The sequence below is a fragment of the Aulostomus chinensis genome, chromosome 23 (assembly GCF_037954235.1).
Source record: "Aulostomus chinensis isolate RoL2024-O1b breed Wild chromosome 23, RoL_Achi_v1.0, whole genome shotgun sequence".
NCBI classification, from domain to species: Eukaryota; Metazoa; Chordata; class Actinopteri; order Syngnathiformes; family Aulostomidae; genus Aulostomus; species Aulostomus chinensis.
The window spans coordinates 6,707,578-6,735,211 of NC_141342.1; the positions used below are offsets into that span (position 1 = coordinate 6,707,578).

At 51.5% G+C, this 27,634-nt stretch overlaps 1 protein-coding gene across 3 annotated transcripts; it reads left to right on the forward strand.

Moving 5' to 3' along the window:
- tmem94 (transmembrane protein 94) lies at positions 1 to 27,212 on the forward strand. Of its 3 annotated transcripts, none has more exons than XM_086195437.1 (32): positions 1 to 385; positions 1,227 to 1,608; positions 3,783 to 3,902; positions 4,040 to 4,167; positions 4,487 to 4,623; positions 5,033 to 5,238; positions 5,538 to 5,689; positions 9,302 to 9,404; positions 9,511 to 9,597; positions 10,548 to 10,664; positions 11,702 to 11,758; positions 14,176 to 14,280; positions 14,435 to 14,608; positions 15,607 to 15,828; positions 15,917 to 16,229; positions 16,411 to 16,584; positions 16,726 to 16,828; positions 16,940 to 17,148; positions 17,231 to 17,412; positions 18,121 to 18,253; positions 18,389 to 18,504; positions 19,673 to 19,772; positions 20,070 to 20,178; positions 20,393 to 20,582; positions 20,672 to 20,749; positions 21,064 to 21,149; positions 21,264 to 21,345; positions 22,993 to 23,156; positions 23,897 to 23,991; positions 24,075 to 24,168; positions 24,629 to 24,799; positions 25,099 to 27,212. In XM_086195437.1, exons 2-32 carry the CDS (start codon positions 1,585 to 1,587, stop codon positions 25,169 to 25,171), a joined length of 4,104 nt encoding a protein of 1,367 aa, XP_086051563.1. In that variant the 5' UTR covers positions 1 to 385; positions 1,227 to 1,584; the 3' UTR covers positions 25,172 to 27,212. The 3 variants fall into 3 exon arrangements, with proteins under 3 accessions (XP_086051563.1, XP_086051564.1, XP_086051565.1); XM_086195438.1 differs by having other exon boundaries at positions 3,786 to 3,902; XM_086195439.1 differs by lacking the exon at positions 11,702 to 11,758 and having other exon boundaries at positions 2 to 385.
- Positions 27,213 to 27,634: the final 422 nt, after the last annotated feature.

The window sequence follows — 27,634 nt, forward strand, 5'->3', positions numbered from 1 at the left end:
TCAAAGGTTGAGCCGCCATTAACCTTTCTACTGAGTGCTGCAGCGCATCGGTCGTCCTCAGGTGTTCCACCTGTGCCGACCGCCTCAGACGTCACAGGACACTGAGGTGTCCAGCAACAGCGACGTCATCACAGTCGAGTGCAGTGTTAATGGGAAAAGTACTCAGGAACGAAACACTAGACGGCAATTGCAGTATATTTCACCCCGGTGGTTCCAGCCAATCAGGAAAGAGCGTGCTGCGGCGCCGGCCAATCAGAGCGCTCCGTCCCCTCAGGCAGGAAGCTCCCAAGATGGCCGCCGCTGCTACCCACTATTCACTTTCCTCCGCGCTGAGGCGGAACTGCTGTGGTTCGCGGTTCTGAACGGGACCGGGGAAGACCGGCAGGTGAGTCGGAACTGGAGACCCCAACCGACGGATCGGAGGGTTCCGGAAAGTTTACAATCGTGACCCGAGATCTGACACCAGAAGCGGCGTCGAGCGAAGCTCCTCAGCACGGCGTCGTTGACAGTCAGACCAGAACCAGAACAGAACATTTCCTGCGGTTCTTCGTCTGGATGGTTCGGTTCCCTGAGGGTTCCAGCCTCGATTCACAGAACCTTTGATGTCGTTTCCGGAAGTCGCCGCGCTGCACCGACACTTGAGTTCGGTAACGTCCCTGTAGCCCCCGCGGGTGTTGGTTTGGGTACCACCTGTGTGACGTCACTAAAGTTTTTATTTTACTCCTCGAGTGCACCTCCGGTCCACGTGTGTTCTACACGTCGATAACATGGTTCGTTTGAAGAGAACGAACCAGCAGTACCACCTGAGCTCTCCCAAGTGAGGACGGGGGCGACCCTCCGGTTCCGCCCAGTGAGCCCATGATCAGGATCAGTGACAACACAAGGTTCTGGAGCTGACGGTTCTGAGCTGACGGTGGTGGTGGTGTGGTCTTGGTGGTGCATCCCGGGGGATTGTGTCCTGATGGTGGTCTCACCCGGCCCCCCGGCCCCCCGGCCCGGCGGTCCTGGCTGAGCTCACTCAGCTCTTTGCCAGTGGAGACTGCTGACTCTGGAGATCAGCTGCTGCGAGGCGCCTGCTGGTGTCAGGGGGCCCTGCCAGCGCTGTCATGCTAACCTCCCCACACAACCACAACCACAGCCATGACACTGACATGGAGTACGCAGCTCGGACCGGCCTGAACACCTGGCCGGCAGTCTAAGTCATGTGATCTGTCTTCTCTCCACAGATTTCCTCCACATGAGTGGCAGAACCCCTCTGCTGCACCTGAGCACCACCTGAGCCTCAAGACCAGTGTCCCACCTCCCAGAATCCCTCGCTTCTGTCTGCTGGTCCTGGCGTGTGGGCGTGGCTCCTGTCACACTGGCCGAGGGGGCGGGGGAGGAGGTGTTGCCAGGTGGAGGACCGAAGCTGCACCCCCTTACTTCCTCCTCCTTCCTCCAACTTCACCAGAACCACGTGAGCTGCAGGGTCTGCAGGCGGGAGGCTGACCAGAGAGTTGGACGTATCGGAGCAGTGCAGGCCGGGTTCTGCCAGGTGGTGTTGGCTGGTTGAGGAGCAGAGCATGAGGAGTGGTTGCGGTTGCCATGGAGCAGCAGGATAAAAAGCAGGTGAGTCTGTTCAGTCTCTGGTGAAGCGCCTTGTGACGCCGCAGGAGGGTCCCTGAGGGGGGAGTTGTTGACAGTGCTGACGGGGCCCTGGGACGCTGCACCAGTCTGCCATGCTGCCAGGCCACCACAGGACCCATGTCTGCTCCAGGAGCTGCTCTCCACAGAACTGTACCTGAAACCCACCACCAGGACTCCCAAAGATTCTCGCAGCACCCACTTAAAAAGTCCTTCTGTCGTGTGTGTGTGTGCGTGCGTGCGTGCATGTGTGTGCGTGCGTGCGTGCGCGCCACAGGCTTTTCATTGTCATTTGGTTAACTATTATCTCAACTGAACAACAAACGTCCCCATAGTAAAACCAGAACTGTTCTCCATGAATTCCCCGTCGTGGACCCTCCCTCAGTGCCCCGTGACAGAACCGGCTCCTGTCACAGACTTCGTGTTCTTGGACGTCTCGGGGCCTTGCAGTTGACCCGACTGAAGGGGCGCAAGGTCCGGGCTCCTTGGTTAAACACTGACGTGAGGGTGAGGTATTTGACAGGTGGGCAGCTCGTCAGAGGCGGTCTCCACTGCTGTCAATCATTGCCTCCAGCAGCACCTGTCTTCCTCTCAGAGACATGGATGTCTCTTCAGGAGAACCTGATAAGCTCCAGGAAGCGAGGCGGTCGTTCACGTTTCTGTTCTTTTCCGACACTGATGGGCGTGTCTACATGTCAGAGGTGTGTCCTGGCAACTGACCGACTGCTGCTTTCTGCCTGTGTTTGAGATTCGGAGATTAGTTCCTAAAACAGATTTCCCTCAGCGAGGAATCGACCTCCCTTCGCTCCATCCAGGTGAGCCCTGGCAGGGTGATGGTGCAGCTTTTTTCTCTATCAGAAACACTCTGGCTAATCTAGGAACATTCAGACTGAAGCGGGTGTTCAGCTGCTGATGGCGGAGCAGGTCGAGGCAGCGGCTCTGCCCTGCTGATGGCTCTCCTGGATCTAAAGAGTTACACACATGGTAGAGCTGTTCATAACAAACACACTGGCAGTCCAACAAACCTGCTCAGAGACAGTCTGACCACTGAGCCGGTCAGAACAGCCCCCCCCCCCCCCCCCCCCCCACACACACACACACACACACACTACACTCTGATCCGGGCCAGACTGTGTGAGGTCTGCAGCTCCGTGACGAGGGATATTCGGGGGTGCTGCAGCACCACCAGCTCTCTGCTAACGATAGAGTTGGCTGAGGGTGACACACAGATCCTGAGAACTCGGCCTATCACAGCTGCTGTTAGCCGCTAGCCCAGCCGTAACAGAGGGGGGGTCACCATGGTGCTGAAGATGAGAGGGGGGGTCTGTCTGAGGAAGAGGAGCAGAGTAAGTTGTTCGTTGCTCATTAGCCTGTTAGCCTGTGATGCAGGGATAGTCTTTAGGGTTCAGGAAATAGAGGACCACTGTTGATGCCTGTGTGGGTGAACGTCTGTCTAGAGGTGGCAGCCCAGGTGCAGCAGGTCTACATGTGGCCGGTCTGCATCCTTCCTCCCAGGCAGTGGGCGGGGCTCTGCTACACTGAGGCTGATTGTAGACTGGAGGATTTTTGTGGAGGCTTTGTTACTCTGGAGACCTGGGAGGATATTTGTGACTGTGGGGGCTTCAGCCTGACCCCTCATGTGTTGTTGATGTGTCAGTTAACACACGTTACCTCAGCGACCCTTTGGTTGCTAGACGACCACGCTGCCTGTGAGCCATGCCGCTCCTTGTGTTCCGTTTCTTGGTTTGATTTGATGTTTTCTTCAATTGCTTCGGATCGATGTCTTTTTCTATGCGAGTTAGAAATATTTCTAGAGAAACATGAAAGAGGAGCAACAGGAATGTTTTCATTCAGGTGCTTTTATGCTACTTCCTGCTGTATGTGTGCATTAAAGGGTGAAATCAGTTCCAGCTTGCCACACACCACTGGTATCAGTGAGGTACTGGATCCCAGTGGTGTGTGTGTGCTTGTGTGCGTGCGTGTGTGTGGCTGCCGTTTGTGGGAAACATTGATGCAACCTTCCGAATGTTGTTCTCTGTGTTTCGCTGCATGAGCCCAGTTAAGTAGTATAGTAAAGTAGTATTCTTGGTGCCTTAGGCTAGCGTGTCCACGGCCAGGTACTCAGTAGTTCCCTGACTCAGGTGTCATGTATGTTGCAGCAGGAAGTCGCCGTGACGTTGGGCCTGTCGACGGCTCAGGCTCTGGGGAAGCTGCGGGACCAGCTCAGCAGCCTGCTGGAGCAGCACCAGAAGACAGCACGCCGACGGCTCTCTGCGCGGGTACACATCTTTGCAGAGTAGTACCTGTGTGGTACACTCAGGAAAACCATTAATATGACTAATATTGTAATCCTGATCATATCTGGATCACTCTGTGAATGCCAGGTCACCTGACAACTGCTGTCACGTGTTCACAGGAGCAGTGGGTGAGTAGCTTCCTTTACCATGGCAACCGTCACTCCTGCTTCCACTGGCCAGGAGCAGCCCTGACTCTGCTGGTGGTGCTGGGACTCTTCTGTTGCCATGGCAGCCAGCCGAAGGGCAGGTGGGTGATGCCCTGTGTAGCTGAACTGTCCTGTCTAGCATGTTGACGTGGTACAAATGTGGCTCGTCCTTGTGGGAAGGGTTTGGTCTCACTGGACCATATTAGTCTGTGTGGTGCGTGTGTTCATATCACGTACATGTGTGCTAACACGCCTGTTCACTGATGGGTCTGTTGTCAGTGTGTTTGTGAGACGACTTTACCACATTCGCCTCAAATCATACAGACCAGGAAATGCTGGGTGAAAGGTTGGTGGGGTGTTGTGAACTGTGGAGGAGCGCACTGATCACAGATGAATGTCTCTGCTCCTGCTCACCTCAAGCTCTGGAATCGAGCTGGTGAACGCCAGCGCCCTTCTCCTCCTCTTCCTCCTGAACCTGCTGCTGGTGGGACGCCAGGAGAAGCTGAAGAGGAGCGAGATGGTCCGACGTCTCAAGAGCATCATTAGCCAGCTCAGTGGTGAGTCATGAAAATCCGTCTACCTGACAGGTGTGGCGTCTGCAGGGAGCCCAGTGCTCACCTGTCAGTCATCCTGCTGATGTGTTGCAGCTGCCAGACGGAGGGTTCGAGCTCACTCACACAGATTTGAGCACCTTCCTGAACATCTCTGAGAAAGAATCCTTTTGTTTGCATGTCAGAAGTCTTCAATCATGTACTTGAAATTGTGAAAAATTGACTTAAAACAATTGTTCATACTTTGATGATTCAAGGATGTAAAATGAGAACAAACGAAATGGAACGATTATGTTCTTCTTCATGGCCTCCTGGCCCACAAGCACCAGCACCAGATAGACAAGTCAGCGAATGCTCAGCAGTCCTGACCGAAACACCATGTTCATCCTTGTCGTCCTCCTCTGTTTCTCTGTAGACTATCTGTCAGGCTGGGTGGGGGAGGTGCAGTGGTCCCTGTCCCTTTATCCTGACCTGTACACCCCCTCGTCCCTGTCGTGGTCCCTTCACTGGACCTACCGAGACTCGCAGCTGGTTAACCTGCCTGTTAGCCTGCTGGTGGAGGGAGACATCATCGCTCTGAGACCTGGGCAGGAAGCCTTTGCCTCCCTCAGAGGAATTAAGGTGTGTAGAAGAGGTCAGCCAGTGTTTGAGGGCTGATTCCATCAGGTCACGGCTGTCCAGTACATGTGTATATTTAGTACATCGGTGAATGGAGTTGCACTTTAATATGTGAAGAAATGATGCTATTCACATACATCTAGAAACATGCTCATGTAGGAGGAAGAGGGAACCAGCTGTACTCCAGCAGACACAAGTCAGCATGCTAGAGCCTGTACAGGTGCGGCTCCAGCATGAGGGAGCAGCATCTCTCTTGTCAAACAACTCCTTCTACACCAACTGCTTGTGATTTTTCTCTTTAGGATGATGAACACATCGTTTTGGAGCCTGGAGATTTATTCCCTCCATTCTCCCCTTCTCCTTCCCCCCGGGCCACTGAGAAGAGAGGACCCCAGAGCCCCCAGCAGCATCGTCTCTTCAGAGTGGTGCGGACACCTGTGCTGGACAGTGTCAGGTAGAACACTCATGACGAGCACCTATGTCAGGAATGCTCACTCTAATGTGGCAGAGAGGCATCAAGGAACATTCCAGACTAGCTGAGTGACAAGCCCATCACCAGCTGGTAGCCTTCAGCCGGCTAGCAGATGTTTGCTAACGCCTAACTACATGCTAGGGTAGGCGGCAGTTTGAAAACACGACTAGAGGCCTTCCCTAGAAAGTGACAGCCACGACACTGAAGCCTGGTGATGCCTCGCCGTCGTAGGACGCTTCCTCAGGAGGTCATGCTGCTGTGGTTCAGCAGTGCTTAGGGCAATCTCAGTCAGTACACACTCAGTTCACGCTCAGTACACGCTCAGTACACGCTCAGTTCACGCTCAGTACACGCTCAGTACACGCTCAGTTCACGCTCAGTACACGCTCAGTACACAGTCAGTTCACACTCAGTACACAGTCAGTTCACGCTCAGTACACGCTCAGTTCACGCTTAGTACGCGCTCAGTTCACGCTCAGTTCACGCTCAGTACACGCTCAGTTCACGCTCAGTTCACGCTCAGTACACGCTCAGTACACGCTCAGTTCACGCTCAGTTCACGCTCAGTACACGCTCAGTTCACGCTCAGTACACGCTCAGTACACGCTCAGTTCACGCTCAGTTCACGCTCAGTTCACGCTCAGTACACGCTCAGTTCACGCTCAGTACACGCTCAGTTCATGCTCAGTGCACGCTCAGTTCACGCTCAGTACACAGTCAGTACACGCTCAGTACACGCTCAGTTCACACTCAGTACACGCTCAGTTCACGCTCAGTTCACGCTCAGTTCACGCTTAGTACACAGTCAGTTCACACTCAGTACACGCTCAGTTCACGCTCAGTACACGCTCAGTTCACGCTCAGTACACGCTCAGTACACAGTCAGTTCACACTCAGTACACAGTCAGTACACGCTCAGTACACGCTCATTACACGCTCAGTTCACACTCAGTACACGCTCAGTTCATGCTCAGTTCACGCTCAGTTCACGCTTAGTACACAGTCAGTTCACACTCAGTACACGCTCAGTACACGCTCAGTACACAGTCAGTTCACACTCAGTACACAGTCAGTTCACACTCAGTACACAGTCAGTACACGCTCAGTACACGCTCAGTACACGCTCAGTTCACGCTCAGTACACGCTCAGTTCACGCTCAGTACACGCTCAGTACACGCTCAGTTCATGCTCAGTACACGCTCAGTTCACGCTCAGTTCACGCTCAGTACACGCTCAGTTCATGCTCAGTACACGCTCAGTTCACGCTCAGTTCACGCTCAGTACACGCTCAGTTCACGCTCAGTACACGCTCAGTACACGCTCAGTACACGCTCAGTACACAGTCAGTTCACACTCAGTACACAGTCAGTACACGCTCAGTACACGCTCAGTACACGCTCAGTACACGCTCAGTACACGCTCAGTTCACGCTCAGTTCACGCTTAGTACACAGTCAGTTCACACTCAGTACACGCTCAGTACACGCTCAGTACACAGTCAGTTCACACTCAGTACACAGTCAGTACACGCTCAGTACACGCTCAGTACACACTCAGTATGTGTCGCCCTGCCTGCACCGGATCCTCTGAGTTCGGCATCCACTGCCTCCTCTGTAGGGACCTTCACTGAGTGTGTACTACTACTAAAGGTACTCCCAACAGAGGCTCCAGCTGTCTGCTGATGTCACATGTTCCTCCATCAGCTGGATGAGAACGCTGATATCAGAGGCTCCACCCACTTACTTATTTTCATACATTTCTAAGATATTTTGTTTGGGTACCAAGTAGATCTTTCCCTTGTCACCTGGGAGTCCACCAGACCGTCACATCCCCTTAAGCCTGTTCAGATTCATCAACATTGTCCAGCTGTGTTTCATGCCTCCTCCTGCTTGGCTGATGTGTGGCCCCTCCCTCCCTGACTCTATCAAGCCAGTGTGGCCCCCTGCTCTAGAGAAACTCCTACTATCGCAGGTGGGAGCACTTCACTGGTCTGGGACAATGATCTCAGCCCCCCGATCCAGAACGCTGCAGCCAGGGATTGAACAAGAACCAACAAAACTCAGCACATCATTTCATCAGGTACCACTTTGTGAAAGAAAGTCCACAAACCTCGGTGGCTGTGGTCTAAGTTCCTATCTGACCTCGTCCGCCAGTAGAGGCGGTGTGGAGAGCTCTGCTCAGAGCCTTGTGAGGACTCGCTGTTGCTACTAAATATGGTGAGGCTGCCTGGAGCCAGCACGCTGCCAAACATGGAACACAGCAGTGCAAAATCAGGGACCAGACACAAGGCTGAGCCCCTCTACTTCTAAACTCTTATCTCTGTACAGGCGCTCGTCTCTCTCTTTATCGTTTTGTGATTGTGCTGTTCGATCTTTTTAATGCGTCTTTAAAAATATTTTAACATACTTGGTGTGCAAAGTACATGAAAACAATTTCAAATCATTGTTTTTGTTGTTTTCACTCTCTTGGTTTACGTTTCATTTTCCCCCCTTCATGTGATTTACTTTGCTTCTCTTTGTCCGTTGCTCTCTTGTCTGGTCTGGGAAGAGGGGCAAAAGGTCACGTTTTGTTTTGTTATGTCATCAGAAACAGTTAAACTGGATTAGTGTGTACACAAGGAAGGAATTTGACTCTGTGGAAATATAAATACTCCTACAACAACCTGGACAAGGTAAACAAACCTTTAAAATTACGACGTTCAAACATCAGCAGCAAATGTCAGCATCAGTCAGAGAAGCAGAGCAGAATAAAATGATACGATACTGCAAGACCATGCAGACTGTCGACTCCTCCCAGGCTCACCTGAGTGTCGGCCCCAGGAAGACCCTGTTGGTCCACTAACATTTATCATGATTACAATTCTACAATTATTTCATTTAGCAGAAGCTTTTGTCCAAAGCGACGTACAACACAAGCAAGAATTCAGACTTTTTAATGAAAATAGTTCTGAATGAGGGAGGCCCGGTGGAGCAGTGGTCCTCCCTGTGGCCCCCCAGCAAGAAGGTTGTGGGTGGAGCCCCAGCTGCAGCACGGGGTCTTTCTGTGTGAGTCTCCATGTTCTCCCTGTTCCTGCTGGGTTCTCTCTGGTACTCCAGCTTCCTCCACAGTCCACAGGCCCTGCCATGGACTGGTGACCTGTCCAGGGGGAAGGCTGCTGGGATAGGCTCCACCCCCACCACCCTCAACAGGAGGAGAGGGAGAACATGGAGGGATGGAGGGATGATGGAGGGATGATGGAAGGATGCAGTTTTGAATGAATGCTACATAATTTGGATTTTTTTCATACATGGAATACTTTGCTAAACACATTAGAAGTTATTAACATTAACAGTTTTCTGTGGTGAATGCAGGCCCTTGAACAGAATTCTTCCATAACCCTGCACACTGAGGTTGCAGTGGCACCCGTGACCCTGACTTATTTCAGTGTAACTTTAATGTGCCACCTGATGAAATGAGGAAGAGAGCACACTGTCCTGGTCCTGCTGCTGCTGCTGGTGCCGCCTCAACCGCCGTAGATGTGTTTCATCACCAAGTGAAGCATGAGAGGAGCACCTCACCTCACCTGTTTATCATTTTTGTCCCTTTCTGCAACAGAAACAGCCTGGAGTTGGCGCGCTCTCGACCAATCACAGTGCTCGACAATGAGCGGTTTACAGTGCAGTCAGTCATCACCAAGCTGGTGTGTCCTGTTGTGCTGGTGAGAAACACGACCATGGAGAACGTTCCATCATCTGCATAGAACAACCTGAATCTCAGGTGTGGCACCTTTGCCTCAATGCTGTCTGTCTGATCTCCACCTGTAGGGGGCGTTCTTACTTGTAAACTCCATCCGCTACTTTTGTGACGCGCCCAGCCTCACCCCCACCTGCTACAATTTTTTTCAGCTTCAGGTAAAATAATTTCAATTTCTGAGCAAACTGATCTTGATGTTGTATTTCTCTGTTATGGTCCTTGTTGTCGGTTCTACGTCTGTGGGGGTGGGTGTGCTCTGTTCATTGGGTTTGCGTTGGGTATTGACAGTATATTGTGATGCTTCCTTCCCTGGTACAATATGGATTCTCCAGCTCTTAATATTGATTCTTTTAAAATAATAATTGATTTTATAGAAGGGTTATAAATGAATCCGACCTCTGCACTTCCAGTCGGTGTTGCAGTCCAGCCCTGCGCTGCTGAGCGCTCTCTGTGGGGGAGTTAGTCAAGGAAGCAGCCAGGCAGAAGCAACATGGCGGAGAAACTTGAGACGCCTGGAAAGTTTCAACAGACGTCTGACATCTGATGTACATTTGCACAGCACCTGTGTTTTCAGCTCTGCTTTTAATTTTTCAGTGAACGAGGTAGAATACTGCAATATTGTAGGATGTTGTGATACTATGATATCATGACACCCCCCACCACAACAATCCCACCACATGTCTATGCTGTTTGATGAGAGGGGGTTAAATGTCAACTTGTGCTGCTTGGGGTTTGTTGGTGGCTCCAAACCTGCCCAAAGGTGTACTCCTCCCACCCTGGTCGTTTCAATCCAAATTTGAACCCTAACCTGTCAATGAAAAGTCAGACATTATGGATTTTGAGAACTGTGACAGCCGTATAAATGTGTGTGTTGCACTTTGATTTTTATCCTACAACCACTTTCACCCCCCCCCCACCTTTTTTTTGAAGCGGTCTTATTTTTGCACCAGGTGTAGCAAAGCCAGTGCATCCTCTCAGTCGCCTGAACACCCGTAGCAGCCGGCATCATGTGTGTCAGCATGTTGGTGTTGTGGTTGGGACGTTAGAGGGGAAAGCAGGAGGGATGACGGGCCCACAGAGACAGAAGATTGTGACTTTGTGTTTGCAGCTGATGGGTGTTCTGCCCATCCTCCCCCTGCTCTTTCCTGTCATGTGGGTGCTGGTGAACGCCTTCGGGGAGGCCAGGGTCCTTGCCGAGTTCAGCCGCGCATCACCAGCTGGCCTGGTGAGGAGCACACACACTCACACACCTGTCATGTTCCACAGTCTTGTTACGGTAGGTTCAGACTGTGTGTGTCTCAAACTGCTCTTGTGGGAGTTACGCAGGTCGGTATTCATGTCACATGACAACTTGCTGCCTTCAGCAGCATCGCAGCTTTGAAGGGTTTTACTTTGGGGAAGCGAAGATTTCAGGTTGCTGATAACGAAATGATTGGCTATTACTTGTTGTCAATTCAGGGTTAAATCATCAAACGTGATGTGCCTCTGGCGTCGTTAGCAGCGTTCAGCTTTCCTGTAATGGAAACCTGGCTGTGGTCAAATGTGCCACCTTGGTCACAACAGGAGGTGATTCAAAGACGCCTGTAGTCCAGCGCCATACGGCTGAAGCATGTTGAGAGGCAGTCACACTGCATCGAGCACTGGAGCTGCCACTCACAGCCACTAACCTATCTGTTATTTGATTAATTTTTCTCCAAATTCATCTAAATGTTTCATTTCCTCCGAAACATGAGTGGACTGTTTCATTTATGGTGGCACTGTATTTGACCTTTCAAGTACTCACTAATAGCAGTATTCAGCTCACTAAGGTGTTTTTCCCCCCTGCATTACTTCTCTGTTACTCCAGAATGCAGGAAGAACCAGCCACGTGTGTGTAGATCCCAGGGAGACGGATGGCGAACAACAGCTAAACTGTCCAAAAACACGAGTCTACATTTTGCAGCCACCAAATCTCATTGATTAACCTTTGGAATGCTGTCACCCAATCAGTGGGAGTCATGACAGAACCAAACGAGGCGACCCTGTTGCCGTGTGACTGGACTGTTCTGTAGGCCATAGGAATGTGATTGACTGTGTTCCCCTCAGCTGGAGTAGAAGGGTGTCTGCTGCTCCTGAGGCGGTTTACAGGCCTGTGATTGTCGGCTTTTTCCAGCCTCCCATCAGAAATGTGGGTGGTGATGTTTGTCTAACTCATGTGCTGACCCACGCAGAGCTGCCGGGCCGGCGGCTCTGCGTGCTAACTAGACTCTTCTCTCGCTCCAGCTTGCTAAGTTCTCTGAGGACACTCTAAGCAGCTACACCGAAGTGGTTTCCTCCCAGGTATAACCTCTCGCTGTCTCGCCCCCTCTTCCCCTCTCCACTCGCTTGGCTCCCACCTTGACCTGAACCTGCCTGCCTTCACTTGCTCACTGACCTCTGCACCCCCCACCTGTGGAACCCTCCCACCCCCCTACACTCTCATCATGGACCTGATTCTCCATGTGCTCACCACCGTTTTCATTTGATATGGGTGCTTTGATTCATTTTCAGTTGTTGTTCGTCCTGCACGCCATGTTGTGTTCTCTCTGTTGACACTGGCTTCGATCACCCTTCACATGTGTGGATTATCAGCCTTCACCAAGGTCCAAGTTCTCCAGTCGTCCTTGATCTGTTCCCTCAACAGCAGCAGTCCTGCTGTTCTCAAGCTAACACTCACAGTCATGCTGGTTGGCTGTAGGAACCAGCAGTGCAGCACCAGTAGCCCGGCCCTGACGGGTCTCTGAAAGCAGCACCAGGCTTTAATCTCTCTGTTAAGGGGAGTCCAATCGAGGGCGGAGGTCGTCCTGAGTGGGACTTACCCTTGAGTCTGTCCCTTACTCCTCAGGAGGAAATCAGCCTCACGTTTGGTGAGTGTTGGTTATTGCTTCCGTCACACCTGCGTGTGTCTTAGTCAGTCTGGCAGCAGGATTGCACAGGATGACCTGGTCAGTCTCCGACCAGCGCCGCCAGACCGGCTGGGTGTATAATGTCACATTGTAATCCCAGATGCTCTCACGTAGTCACCTGGCCAACATGATACACTCACCTGTGGAAGGCCAGTCTCATCTTGCCCAGATATATCAGTCAGTCCCTGCTAATCAGAACCCTGGACCTGGGGTGGACTCAGGTGGACTACTGTGACCCGCCAAGGTGTTTCTGGAGTCTGTTCTGAGCAGCCATCTGGAGAACGTGAGCAGAAGCTCCGTAGCATCACACAGCTTCATTGATAGCAGTACTTTGTGAGAATGGAGCCACACTGTCATGATCCATCTCATTTCTCATAAATTGATTATCCCTGATACTCTCCTGATCAAAGTCTTCAGACCAGTTAAAAAAAATTGCATTTACATTTTGCTCTGTTGGATCTTTGGAAGGTTCTAAGTAGAGCTTCAAAAAGGAGAAATGGGAACAAGAGACGAAAAATTGTGAGCAGGCGATTGATTGAAAACAACACTTTAACTGAAATGGGGGGGGGGGGGGGGCATCATGAACTGGGTGCTTTTTCCTCCAGTGGTACAATGGAGTTCCAGGCTGTGCAGCAGTGGCGTCCCTCAGGACGGAGGCCCTCGTCTGTGAGGTCATGACTGGGTTACCAGCAGGACAACGCTGCAATTCACAACGCCGTCTGACCGAGAACTTTTCCAGGAGAGTAACGTCACTCTTTTGGACCATCCTGCGTGTTCCCCTGATCTAAATCCTGTTGAGAACATTTGGGGATGGATGGTGAGGGACGTTTACAGAAATGGACATCAGTCCCGGACAGTGGACGCCCTCGGTGAAGCCGTCCTCACCACTTGGAGCCTCTTGGAAACGCCTGCATCAAGCAGGCCAAACCAGTGTTTAGGTGCTCAGCAGTCCTGGTGGAGCTGCTGACTGCTGAGGCGTTTCTGACACTTCAGCTTCTGTTTGAGGAGGTTTGGGGTTTTTGAGCTGTGGTCTTCAACTTTGATCAGCTGATCAGCAGCCTGTTTCAGTCCAGTCGTTTTCAATCAATCGCCTGCTCACAACTTTCGCTCTCTTATTCCCATTTCTTCTTTCTGCATTTTGAAGCTCTACTTAGAACCTTCCTGAGATCCAACAGGGCAAAATGTAAATTCATGCAATTTGTTAACTGGTCTGAAGGTGGCGATCAGGAGTGTGTGGATGCACTGACTGACAGTTCTGGAATGGCAAAACTTAAACATTGAGGTGATGAGTCCAGTGTGGCAAAGCTGTGGAAAGACTGTCTGTGAGGGTTCCAGTAGGCTTTTAAAGGGTTGAAGTTGTGTTTGATGTGTTGGACCTGCAGTCAGGAGCCCAGAACCTGATGGGAGAGAGAAGCTTGTGGTAGATGTGCTGAGTCATCGTGGCTGCCATCAGAAAGAACGCGTTTGGGACTTTTCCCCAGCCACCACTGCTGCTCTCACACACCGGCTCCCCCCTCTGACCTCAGCGGTGTCGTGTAGAAGCTCCTTCCTCTCTGTCCAGCCCAGTCAAGCTGCTGCAGACGTTCTCTGTGTTTGGTTTTGGAGGATTTCCCCTTTTCACCAAAAGCTTCTCTTTCAAATTGGTAGAATCAATAACCACTTGTTAATGAATTTGATTGTCCTTACATCGGGACATTTTCACCCTCTTGAATGTCGTGGAAAGCAGGTGTCTGACTTCATTTGTGTGTGTGTGTGTGTGTGTGTGTGTGTGTGTGTGTGTGTGTGTGTGTGTGTGTGTGTGTGTGTGTGTAGGAGATGCTGCGTTGTGTTTGGAGGCACCTGGTTGGTGTCCTGAAGGGACAGTCTCAGACCCTCTGCTACACGTCCAGCCTGCTACACACTCTTGGATCCGTCACTGTGAGTGCTGCTGAGCTGTATTTCTCCTCCAGCGAGGGCTGCTCATCACATCTCCTGCTTCTAGACACTTGATGAACATGAATGCCAGGATTGAGTCTTTGTGTGTGTGTGTGTGTGTGTGTGTGTGTGTGTGTGTGTGTGTGTGTGTGTGTAGGTGCTGTGTTGTGTGGACAAGCAGGGTGTCCTGTCGTGGCCTAACCCGAGTCCAGAGACTGTGCTGTTTTTCAGTGGACGAGTTGAACCGCCTCACAACAGCCAGGATGATTTAAGAGACGACCTGTCTATCAACTCCTTCTGCAGAATGGAAACAGACGAGGACCGGGATGAGGTGTGTGTCCTGTGACTGTTACTAGCCGTACCGAATGCCAGCCTCTTGGTTTCAGCAACCTGCTTCTGGTTTTGTTTTTTTTCCCTTCCTAGAATAAGGTGTAATTGCACATTCGCTACAGTAGGTGGCAGTGGTGCTCTCATTGTCAGAGTGTGTGCAGGCAGTTTTAGCTCTATGGTGGACCAGCATGCGCTCACACATCTCAAAGTGGGAGATATGAAGTGCAGTGAGCAAACCCTCCAGAGACACCATGGAGACACGTGTACCAGGGATGGAAAGAAAGGAGGAGAGAGACGGAGGTCATGAGACAAACCAGTCTCCCGAAAGCTCAGACGAGGAAACACGAGGAAGCGAATGTAGCGCTGGGCTTCCCCATGACGACGCTGGGAAACCAGGAAAGACCGGTGTGGCCAGCATGAAGCCATATAAATTAAGGCGTGTGACTTAAAGACATCACACCCAATCACGCTGGTGAGCTGCTGAGTTTTTTCAGCGAAAACCTGCAGAATATTGCCAACATTAGCATTCACAAAGTGGGTTATAGGCCCTCTAACAATTCAGAGACAAATGGTGCTGTTTATGGTTGCAGCAGAGAGTGGGGGGCGCTAAATGTTTTCTTCTTCCTGGGGGGGGCGTAGCAGATAATAGTTGAGAAGCACTGGTCTAGAGGAAGTTGGTTCACTTGACAGTGAGTAAATGACAGTATCGTCCTGATGGCTCAGCCACCAGGCCACGATGTAAGGGGGCCCTGTTTGAGTCCAGTATGTTAGGGGGCCCTGCTCAGGCCACTATGTAAGGGGGCCCTGCTCAGGCCACTATGTAAGGGGGCACTGCTCAGGCCACTATGTAAGGGGGCCCTGTTTGAGTCCAGTATGTTAGGGGGCCCTGCTCAGGCCACTATGTTAGGGGGCCCTGCTCAGGCCACTATGTAAGGGGGCCCTGCTCGGGCCAGTGGACTCTGGACCCCTGATGATCCAGTGTTTGTGGCTGCTGTACAGGTCCAGGAGGTGGAGGCTTTGCTGTGTCTTCCGGCAGAGGCCTCCACCCAGCCGGGGGAGGGGCCTGAGCCCAGTGAGACGTCACATGACACCACTCGCTCCACGGACACGCTGCGGCTCCTGCGGTCTGGCCAGCCTACACACACCCGGGCCAAACACCACTCCGGGTCCAATGTGAGCTTCAGCCGTGACACTGAGGGAGGTGAAGACGACCAGGCTCAGGTACCATCTGGAGGCCAAACTCCCTGTGAGACCTTGTCCAAGTGAACATGATGTCACAGAACTTTTCATGTCTCCGGTCTCCCTCCAGGACTTAATGATGGGCTGCCAGGTACCAGAAGCGGAGGACTTTGTGTGTGACTACCACCTGGAGATGCTGAGTCTGTCGCAGGACCAGCAGAACCCGGCCAGCATTCAGTTTGATGATCTCTCCTGGCAATGCCACCTGCCTTCCCTCAAGCCGCTGGGCCTAAACATCATGCTGAACCTCTGCAACGCCAATGTGACCCAGCAGCTCTGCCGCTTCTCAGACCACCTGTCCAACCTGGCCCTGCAGGAGAGCCACGGCACCGTGCTGCCCGTCTACGTGCCCTGGGGGCTCTGTGAGCTCTCCAGGCTCATCGGTAAGCACAGAACCACATCCTGGCTCCAGGACCCAAAGAGTTCCTCCTGTCTGTCTTTTGATACCTATGATGTTTAAACAATGGATGTAGTGATCACTATTATTGTGTGTGTGTGTGTGTGTGTGTGTGTGTGTGTGTGTGTGTGTGTGTGTGTGTGTGTGTGTGTGTGTGTGTGTGTCAGGGTTCACTCCTGGTGCGAGGGAGCTCTTCAGGCAGGAGAACCACCTGGCTCTCTACCAGCTGCCGTCTGGAGAGAAGACGAAGGAGTTCACCTCCCGCCGCCTGCATTACTTCACCAAGCGCCAGCCCCCCATCTCCCACCTCATCTCCCTGTTTGTGCGAGACTCCTCCTCCAGTGAGTCTCCCTGTAGCTTGTCCTCTCAGTCTGTCTGTCATTTTGATTCCTTAGCCGGTAATCTGTGAAAGCTTTCATTGCTGTTTGTTGTGGGTCTCCAACTTCCTCGTTGTTAGTTACTGGTGATTATTGCAATTGTAGATAACGTCCAGATGCTGTCACACGGCTCAGCTGACCTCATCCTGGAGGCCTGCACTGACTTCTGGGATGGCACTGATATTTATCCCCTCTCAGGCTCGGACAGGTGCGCTGACTCCCACGTTGACCGTGTCCCAGAAATCTCTTCATACAGATGGTCAAGTATCAGGCAAATTCTGGCTCTGATATCCTCTTATTCTCCTTTGGCCTGTGACAGGAAGAAGGTTCTGGACTTCTACCAGCGGGCCTGTCTGTCAGGCTACTGCTCTGCCTTTGCCTACAAACCCATGCAAGTGTCATTGTCTAGCCTGTTGAATGGGAAGTGCATGGAGCTGGCCCCTGGCCCCTGCCTCTTCTCTGGGCTGGAGCTGCCCTTCACCACCCCCATCAAACACAATTCCTGCAGGAACAGCTGGAGCTCCGATGGTATGGGGTCAGACACAGACAGTTAAATCACCATTACGTGGTCATAAGACAGCTTCTGTCTTTGTCCCCTTTGTGTCTCCAGAGGGCATTGGTGAGGGGGTGGAGCGTGAGGACTGTGTGCAGGCCCTGAGCGGCCAGATCTTCATGGGGATGGTGTCATCCCAGTTCCAAGCCAGGCTGGACACAGTCCGGCTCATCGACGCCCTGGTCACCGCCTGCATCCGCTTTGTTTACTTCTCCATGGAGGATGAGCTCCGCAGCAAGGTGTGGAGTCACCACAGCACCTCTTTTGTCCATCACTGAGGGGAACGGCCTTATTTCCAGGGCTGACCCGAACGCTCTGGTGCGTCAAAGCTTCATTCGTGGCTTTGGCAGTCGACATCCAGATCAGTGCTCAATGGTGTGGTGGTTCTGTTATTCATTGGGCTTCATCAGCCGTCCCACATCAGGCCCCAGTCCTGCTGCGTATACATGCATCATCACTTATTCTGTCACGCAGCTCAGACTTCTCACCTAAAGCCACTAGCGATGTGCTGAACTCGCGTTGACGCGTTGGTTTGGGGTTTTAGTTTTAAGAACTCACACAGGCAAGAAGACGGACAAGTCAAGTGTCTGGAAGAACTTCAGATTAGCAGAGAGGGGCCCAAAAAGCCGAGTTCCAGATCTGCCAAACAAATCAGACCAAATGGGTTTGACTACTGACCTGAAAACTTGAATCACTGCTGAGTGTCGCTGAGCTCGTTAGTTCGTGTGACCTGCATTCTGTTAAATGTCGATTTGGGTGAAGCTTTGATCCTTCGCAGGTAATTAAACCCTAAGCTTGTAAACCAAAAAAATAGACAACATTATTTCTAGTATGTACTTGCCTCTGCCTGTTGGTTACCTTATTCATAATCAGGACCATTGAAAGGTAAATGTGTGCCTGGAGTCGCAGCTCAGGTCCAACGAGAGGATGGATGTGTGTCTGTGCAGGTGTTTGCAGAGAAGATGGGTTTGGAGACAGGCTGGAACTGTCACATCTCTCTGACCCCTAACGGAGACAGTCCCTGTGATGGAGCTCCATCCAGCCCCAGCCAGGGCTCCCTCCATGAAGACCTGAACCAAGGTACTGATTCAGATCTTCTCGAGTTGATGAACCCACATACACGAGGAGCTGAATGACCAGGCGTGTTTGTGTAGCTCCTAATCAAGCGTGTCTGGACACGTCTGATACCTGAACATCTCTCCTCCAATGTGACAGACTCTCGGGATGAAGCCGAGGGTCCGCTGCTGCCCGAGGAGGAGGTCCACTCCGACCTGGCCAGTTTCCAGCCCACCGACAGTGACGTGCCCAGCTTTCTCGAAGACTGTAACAGGGTAACGCTTCTCCTTCCATCTGATTGTATCAATCTTTATTCTCAACTACAATACACACTGAACTAAGGACAGTTCTACCTGTTTTTGCAATGGTGTAGAATTTCAGCCTAGTTGAGTTCATGTTGAGTGGACTTGCAGCAGTGGCCAGTGCTTGAGCTCAGCTCTTCTGGTTTGACGGTGGTGACGTGCACTGATGACCTGATCAGCTTCAGCTTTGGTACTGGAACCACTGACTGTCTGGCCCTCAGTGTGCTGACGCCTCACAGTAGTGGAAGAACTTGAGTGGAGTTTTCTTCCATCACCTCTGTTGGAACCATATCTGAAAGGAACCAGTATGAGCTGAACAAAGGACTGCAGCAAAACCAGTTTAGCACCAGTCTGTCATGTAAAAATCCAGGTTCAGTCCTTTGGCCTGCTGGGAATCATGTGCAGCTTCCATTCGCAGCTCAGAGTTGGTTCATGTTGCACGTCACACCTCCTCCTGCGTCCGGCGTTTCGGGTTTGGGATTCGATTTGGCTACAACTGGATCGTTTCCCTCACACGTGAATGTGGCTGAATTACAAAGCCAAGTTGTCATTATTTCAAGTCCCTCCAATGTGATTGGCCAACACTAAAGAAACCACAAACAAGTGTTGACAAAAGTTTCCACACCCAGATATTATTCAGTACTATATATTAGTATTTGGATGGGATACTCATTTGCAAAAGTATCGATACCAACGGCGCCGTCTTCACCTGCAGTTGATAGCTTCACCCAGCACTGCTGCACACAGACGACCTCTCTGCTGCTCCCCTTACTAGAAGCTCAGCGTGTGGAGGACAGAGCTGGTGGAGCATGGCGAGAGCTGCTGCTGGACCTTCACCACCAATTTTGGTCAAAAATGTCTAAGCAAAAGCTCCATAGATATCAAAGTCCTAGATATCAACAGGCCTGCTAGCAAGCTCTGCTACCAGGCAGCAGCAACAAAGTCAAGTAGCACAGCAACTGGACAAACCCCTGAGGGACACAGCCACTCTGTAGACCGAGCTGAGGGGCAGCACAGCTCCTGTTCAACAGCACTGAAGTATGAAGCATGGTTCTGATCAGCGCCCTCAGGTTAGCGTGTCTGTGGGATGTGTATTTGTACAAGGTGGCTTGTTTCTGTATTGTTCCTGTTGTTGTTCCAGGCAAAGCTTCCTCGAGGAATCCACCAGGTTCGTCCTCATTTGAAGAACATCGATAACGTGCCTCTCTTGGTGCCTCTCTTCACTGACTGCACCCCCGACAGTGAGTCCCCTTGAGCGTCTGACACACTCATAGGAACACCTGCTGACGGTGCTGTTATCCACAGATGGTGACACCCAGGTCACATGACAGTAAAGGAACATTTCAGCAGCCAGGATTCTGAACTGTTAGCTGCAAGGCTCCTTCTATTCATACGTCTGCCCTCAGGAGACCAATAGCTGAGTGTGACGCCATCTCTTTACCTGTCTGTGTCAGGGATGTTACCTAGGTGAAGATGTGTATGAAGTGTGTGTGTGTGTGTGTGTGTGTTTGGTAGATAAATTCTTTGTTTCTTTGCAGCCATGTGTGAGATGATGAAGATCATGCAGGAGAACCGAGAAGTAACCTGCTGTCTTGGAAGCTCAGCCAATTTCCGCAACAGCCGCCTTTTCCTTCAGAGTGACATCAGGTACACACACACACACACACGCACACGGTTTGATTTGTGTCTGAAGACACTTGTAGTGTTTCTGTTGAGGGTGTGAAAAACTTAAATTCACACGAGACTTCTAACTCTACTGATTGAAAATCCAATGTTAATATTATAGTTTAAAAGCTTAGCCTCATCATCCCATATCAGCTGTGAGGGGTACAGGTTGACATGTGCTACTGCGCCTCCACAGCATCGCCCTGGACCCTCTGTACCCGTCCCAGTGCTCGTGGGAGACATTTGGCTATGCAACAAGTGGAGGATTCACCGGAGACACAGAGGGTCTGTCTCCTCTGAGACTGTCGGGCCAGCTCAACAGTCTGGGCTGCTCCATCACCTTCCACCAGGGGGAGAGCGTCAGCATCGTCAGGCTCATAGAGCAGGTCACACACACACACACACACACACACACACACACACACATGCACGTCATCATGTTTAGGAAGCTGTCTTTGGTTCTGATCTGTTCCAGGCCCGACACACAACCTACGGCATTCGCAAGTGCTTCCTCTTCCTGCTGCAGTGCCAGCTCAGTCTGGTCATCATCCAGGTGAGAGAGCCCCTCTGACCACACCTGAGCCCACCTGCATCCAGATGTGCTGTCAATCAAACCTTTCTGCGGAGTCTGCTATCAGTTACTGGTTGCGGTTGGTAATAAAATCCAGTCAGGGTGTCAAAAATGTGTTTCTAAATGTCTGTTAGTAACATGATGGAGATGATGATGAAGCAGATGGAGGAGGTCCTGAAAGTAGCACTAATACTTTGTACTGAAGCAGGAATCATTTAGAATGAAGAGCTGATGCTGAATGAAATCAGTTCTGTCAGAAGTCAGTGAACGGTTCTGGTTCTGGTGTGTGTCTGCAGTTCTTAGCCTGTCTGGCTCAGCTCCCCCCTCCCCTCAACACCACTGACATCCTCTGGCTGTCCTGCTTTAGCTGCCCGCTGCTGAGGTACACATGCACATACACATGCGCGCGTGCGCGCGCGCACACACACACACACACACACACACACACACACACACACACACACTGTGTAGTGATGTTTTTGTGTTGGTTTGGCAGTGTGTCCCTCCTGGGGAAGCCACCTGACAGTTCAGTGATGACCGTCGCCACTGGGAAGAACCTGGACTCCATTCCCAGGAAGGTAAGAGGCTCCAGGGTTGCTCCTTCACCTCCTCCTCTGTATGTTGGATCAGAGATGAACACATGAATGAACTTGAGTAGTTGCATGTTTAGTGCTTGTATCAGACACACTTGTCATTGTAGAAGTTCCTGAGTGTGTGCTAAGGTCCCTGCATTCAGCAGGTCCTATGAGTATTGTAGTATTGGAGGAGGGCCCTGTCAGAAGGATTTCCAGCTCCTGCAGGACTTTCACACAGAAGTCCCTTTGTTTCTCCATCTTTGGGCGGAGCGATGTGGAGCAGTGGAAGGCTTTCCCAGGGAGGGCGAGCTGGCAGCGGCCAGGTGATGGCCACAGGTCCTGGCTGGGCTGCAGGAGATGTGTGAGGATGTTGTTCAGTTTTGCTATGGTGACACAACTTGTGATGAATAATCCAATATTTCGCTATGCTTATGAGCTCCAGAGGTCCTGGGTCTCTATGCTGCAGCAGCTACACTCTGACACAAACTGGGCTCCTGACCAACCCCGTCCCAGAACTGACCCTGTCCCAAGTGGCTGTAACTGCCCTGAGAACCAAACACCCGAAAACGGCCCAAGCAGCTAAAAATGATCTATGATGTTGACATATGGAAGAATGCTGTTAAGTCACGATGCTAAGTCACTGAATCCATCCATCATCCATCCATCCATCATCATCCATCATCCATCCATCCATCCATCATCCATCCATCCATCCCTCCATCTTCTCCCTCTCCTCCTGTTGAGGGTGGTGGGGGTGGAGCCTATCCCAGCAGCCTTCCCCCTGGACAGGTCATCAGTCCATGGCAGGGCCAACACATAGAGACAGACAACCATTGGCTCTCCCAGCCACGCCTACGGTCAATTTAGAGTCTGGATTAACCTGGTCCCTCTTGATGTCTTTGGACTGTGGAGGAAGCTGGAGTACCAGAGAGAACCCAGCAGGAACAGGGAGAACATTCAGACTCACCCAGAAAGACCCCGTGCTCCAGCCGGGGCTCCACCCTCAACCTTCTTGCTGGGGGCCACAGTGAGGACCACTGCTCCACCCTGCTGCCACTCACTGTACCATGATGTGAATTCATTTAAAGAAATATCCCCCAGTCCACTTCTACTGCAGAGGAACACTTCCTGCCACTACATTTCCCTGACAGATTCCTTTTGCTGGTCATGCTGCAGATTCAGATTCTCCTCACAAAATGTAACCATAAAGATGTCAAGCATTATTCCTGATGAACCAATCCAGCAATCTATGAATACAGGGTCAATGCTTGTGGCTGGGACCCCTGCGTCACTCAGTCTGCTGCTGGTGAGGCTCCGGCAGCGTGGAGACACCACCCACGTCTCCAGTCAGCTACGTCACACGGGCTGGAGTTGTGTTCAAGAAGGCAGTGGTTGCAGTGATGATGATGAACGTGTGTTGTCCAGCCCTGATTCCTAAGAAGAGTTCAGTTGTCCAGTTAGAACATCCAGTAAATGTTCCTGGTTGAGGTTACATGCTCAACATACGTTGAGGGTTTTAGTTTAGCAGAACACTGCAGATCTGATTCCCTCTAGTGAGGACCACCACTGAGTCCCGGCACAGGGAGACATGAGACCAGGGGGCAGGGAGTCCCGCAGATGTGGTCTGACTCTGTCGTCTTGTCTTGTCAGACCCAGAACTACTTCCTAGGCTGTTTCCTGTTGAAGTTTGGCCTGACGATGTGTGCCTACCTGTTGGCCTTCGGGTTCACCCTGCAGGAGGTCTGTCTCCGTGGCAACAACCTGACCCTGGCCAACAACACCACTGCTGCTTGCCTTCATATCCTCACCGCCAGGTCCAGTAGCCTCCTCGCTCACCCTCATCCAGTATTTGATGCTCCTGCCACCTCCCTCTCTCATGGCACCCCAGAAACCCGACTTCATCATGTTGATGGACCAGAACAGCTATGATCAGAAACACCAAATATCCATTTCTTTCTGTAAAGTTTACCACTCATTTGCAATTTTAATCGGATACAAAGAGTTCTCTTGTTATTTCCTAACCACTGAAAGCTGGTGTGAAGCCGTCAGTTGGACTGTCACAGTCACAATAATCAGCAACATTTCTCCTGAAATATCAAACATAAAAATTCTTCATTTCATGACCAACGTGAGCTCGGATCATGAATGGCAAACGTTCATTTAATTTTTGAATATTGAATAATTCACAAAAAATTAGTTTCTTTCTATAACTTATTGTACAAAAATGTAAACGTGATGTCAGAGCGTCTGGTCGGTTCGTCACCGTGTCTCCGGTGTCCATCAGCGTCTCGGACGCTTTTCTCATCCTGCGGCTGCACCTCTCACATGTGACCTGAAACTTGGTCATGTGACTGCTGAGTCCATCGTGGCTTCACACTCGCTGGGAGGATTCTTCGGGATCTGGTCATCAGCAGCGTTGCTCCAGTGTGGTTCACCTGGGGTGTGCGGCCCTTTGTCGAGCTGACGGTGGCAGAACCAACGTGTTCCTCTGCCCGAGAGTTGGTGAAGTCAGGTTTCATGAATGTGGTAAAAGAATCATTGTCTGCTCCTGCAGCTCCTCGGACGACGCTCCGCGCTGGTTCCATGAGTTGTCCAACGGCCTGCTGCTGACCCAGAAGGTCATGGCGGGGTTCCTGGTCTTCCACACAGGTAGAAGCAGCGTTGTGGTTGGACTGATTGGCTTTGGCAGGCGTAACCATGGTGACCTTTGTTGTGTCTCCCTACTTCATCAGTGGTGATCTCCCTCAGCTACGTCCACCGCTCTCAGCCTCTGTGGAGGAAGAGTCCCTTCAGCAACACCTGGTGGTGTCTCACTGTCCCCGTGGTGTAAGTTCTTTCCATTTACATGACTGTCAGACATGTCCCAGGCAGGTGAGCCTCTGGTTACCTAGGAGACAGACGCCAGTGACTCACCCACAGATGTGGTCCAGCTGTGAGGGACCAGAGCAGGCGTGTTCATGACAGATGAGCCGTAACTAGAACTCCGCTCAGTAGAGACCCTGAGTGTGTGGTCAGACGTGAGCCCTTTAGGGACGAACCAGGCTTCAGTCCCTGGCAGTTTCATCCCACCTGCTGCATGTCTGCCAGCTGATGTCAGACCAGGCTAGAATCTTCCTAACTCCATTCAGTAGGAAGTCATTCATATTCATGTGTGATTGTCAGTGAGCTGGAGTAGGAAATGAGAGTGTTTGTGTTTGTCCATGTTCTGTTTGAGTGGGTGTGTCCTGTGTCTGATGTGCTTTGTGAGTCCAGTGTGTTCTCTGAAGGAGCTGCTCCTCTCCTCCAGGCTGCTCAGTCAGATGGTCCAGGCCACGGTGGACTACCAGCTGTGGCATGACCGGGCCAGCCTCCTGACCTTTAACCTGGGCGACGTCCCCCTGCTGGCCTGGCTGCTGGTCTCTCTGTCGCCGCTGCTGGTGGTGCTGGTCAACGAGGTGGTGAAGCTCCATGAGATACGGTAGGACACCAGTAGCTGAATTGGCTAGAAGCCATGAATGTGAGGGCTGAACATGGTGGAAACCCTCAAGCAGCCCACGCAAGAGTGGAAGGGTTGACGACTGTTGGGTTCTCCCATTGGTCTCTCACGTTTACACTCAAAGCAGCTACTAACACTCAGCTGCTCATGACTAGTTAGCTTGAAGTCACTGCTCACCTCTAGCTCAGGTGTGCTGCAGGTGCCTCCATTCTTCCCTCATGTGAGGAAATGATTGATGCCTCTCCTCCTGAGCTCTCCTCTGTTCTTCTGGTCTCTCCCAGGGTGCGAGTTCGATACCAGAAGAGACAGAAGCTGCAGTTTGAAACCAAACTTGGAATGAATTCTCCGTTCTGAGGCCTTCCCACTGAGGCAGTCGTTGCTATGGTGATACTGGGGTCCAGCCACTGTCCTACCTTCAGAGCAGATATCAGCCACGTGTGTCACTGCATCACCCACAGGCTGGGCTGTGTTGTGACTGCAGCCACCAGTATTTACATTCCCCCGGTTGGATAGCGGCTAGCTAGCTCTGCTAGCCCCGGAGCTCCAGAGCTCTGCCAGTGCTGCTCAGCTACAACTATGCTTCTCAGTTTTAGATGGAGGTCAAGTTAAGCTGCACAGAGGAAGTGGAGCGGGGCGGCGAGTCCCCCAGGCAGCTTCAAATGAACGGGTGGTGCCTCGCGTCAGTCAGATATCTGGAGGTCAGAGGACGACGACAGCACCACAAGGCAGGGATGTCCTCCAAGAGCGCTAACTACACATCTGTGAAGCCTTCAAGTCCTCAGACATCCAGAAGAAAGAACCAAATCAGACAGCCTGGACAGGCTGACCCTCCTGGGGGGGTCAGCAGCATGCAGCCCCCCTGGTGGCCTGGAGGCCTCAGTCAGCTGAAGAACAGAGAAAATGGACATTTCCAAAACATTTCACTTCCAATTCATGTAGAGAGCCAAAAACAGGCAACTTGTATTGTCCAGCTACAGTTCATTTTAAAGGCGTGAGGAATGTTGCAATCCCCAGCACCGGTCCTGGTCCTGGTCCTGGTCCTGGACCCCACCAACCTGCTTCTCTCTCCCAGGACTCTGGTTTTAAAGTTGAGTGAGTAACAAGGTCTCGGGTCTGCAGCTGTGACACGAGCTCTTCATTCAGGCCCATTTGACCCCCCCCCCCCCCTTCTGTACTGTTTTGTTTTTTGTGTGTGAACCTTCTGGTTCCTGAACCGAGCCAAGGTCAGACCTGCTGTAACAGTTCTCTACTGTGTGTACTTTGTAGTACTTCCCTGTGTGAGTAGTCCTGTCCTACACGCTGCTGTACTGAATGCATGGGGGGTACCAGTATCTTGGGTCGCAACCCAGGAGCCTCCTCACCACCTCTCTAGCTTTGTTCTGCCTCCTGCCAGCAGACGTGGTGACGTCCTCGGGCCGACCAGCTGTCTGAGCTGCTGCTCTCATCCCTCCTGACTGGGACAGCTGGTTTCACTGGTCCCGGGAGAACTGAGTCTTGGTACCCGTGGAAGAAAATTTAAAACAGTGTTTACTGTGATAAGGTTTTAAATTGTCCTCAATCTTTTACATCTTTCCCTAAAGGTGATCATTCAGCCAAAAATGAAGCTTCACTCTTCAACTGGCGCTGATTGGAGGTCGCTGACGCGTTTTAGTCCTCAGAGCTCGGCTGCTGGTGGACAGGGAAAAAGGCTCCAGTAGGACTACAAACATGGTGGACTGAATAAGAATGACTGAATTTTCATTTTTGGGTGAACTACCCTTTTAAAAGAGAGAAAGGTGAACACCTGCTGGCACTTTCTGTCCTCCAATACACCCCAGGTACTGGTTCGGGGCTGGTGCTGGACCTCTGAGAACCTCACTCACGGCTGGGGTCACGCCCTCGTTGTTCTCAACGTTCTACAACCTCCGTGTGGAAGAAACCTGTCTGCTTGGCAGGATTTGCAGACAAAGTGAAAGAAGTTGGCTGAGTAGACGTAGTGGAGTTGTTCTTGTGGTCTCTGGACCCCAGCATCCCTGCACCTGCATCAGCTGCACCCCCGATCCCAGTTTGTCTAAGAGTTCAAGGGTCAAACATTGGCGCTTGAACCAGCTCCACCAGTACAACCACAGGGAAAGGCTAACGGGCTGGAAGTCCTCTGTGATTGGGTGCTTCAGCAGCGGGCGGTGCCGTATCAGGACTAACCTGGGTTGGCCGCATGATTTTGTTCTCTGTTTGCAGACAGACTCCTCCCAGCATGCCCTGCACGTAGTCACATGATCACACATGAGGAGCTGACGCCTGTCCACAGGGAGTCGTGTGCTGATGGACTGATGAAGACACATAAATGTATATTTTCTATTTGAAATTGTCAATGTTCAGAACTTTGGATTGTCATGTTAATAAATACGCAGTTTTATTTATGAGGTTGTTCCGTTCATGACCGAACCTCCTGACCTGCTCCTCTCAGGTGCTGGCGTTTGTTGTTCCAAAGAAATTTTAAGTTTACAGTGTTTAAGTTTGTTCATTTTATCTGAAATTTCAAGTGAAAAAGCAGGATTAAAAACTGTAGACAGCAGGGCCCTGCAGAGTCCGTCTGAGACCAGGAGCTCAGGACAGAGTCCCTCTCCTCCTCCTCCTCCTCCTCTCTGCACGCCTTTTCTCTCTCCCTTCCTTCGGTAGTTCCGGTCATGGCGATGCCCGAGTATCGGACCTGAGGTTTAACCTCAGTCTTGCGTATCGAGAGCGCCGGCTGATCCTGAAGGGTTAACATTTCACATTCATCAGCTCAGAGTTTGAGGCCTGAAGCTTGGAGAACTGCTTGATGGAACACTTTCATTT

What these genes read in the sequence shown, in the direction of transcription:
- tmem94 (XM_086195437.1), top strand. Translation starts at nt 1,585, where the DNA reads ATGGAGCAGCAGGATAAAAAGCAG. An exon ending in ACACTCTTGGATCCGTCACT is followed by an intron (nt 14,281 to 14,434) that starts GTGAGTGCTGCT and finishes GTGTGTGTGTAG; the next exon opens with GTGCTGTGTTGTGTGGACAA. An exon ending in TTCTCGAAGACTGTAACAGG is followed by an intron (nt 18,505 to 19,672) that starts GTAACGCTTCTC and finishes TTGTTGTTCCAG; the next exon opens with GCAAAGCTTCCTCGAGGAAT.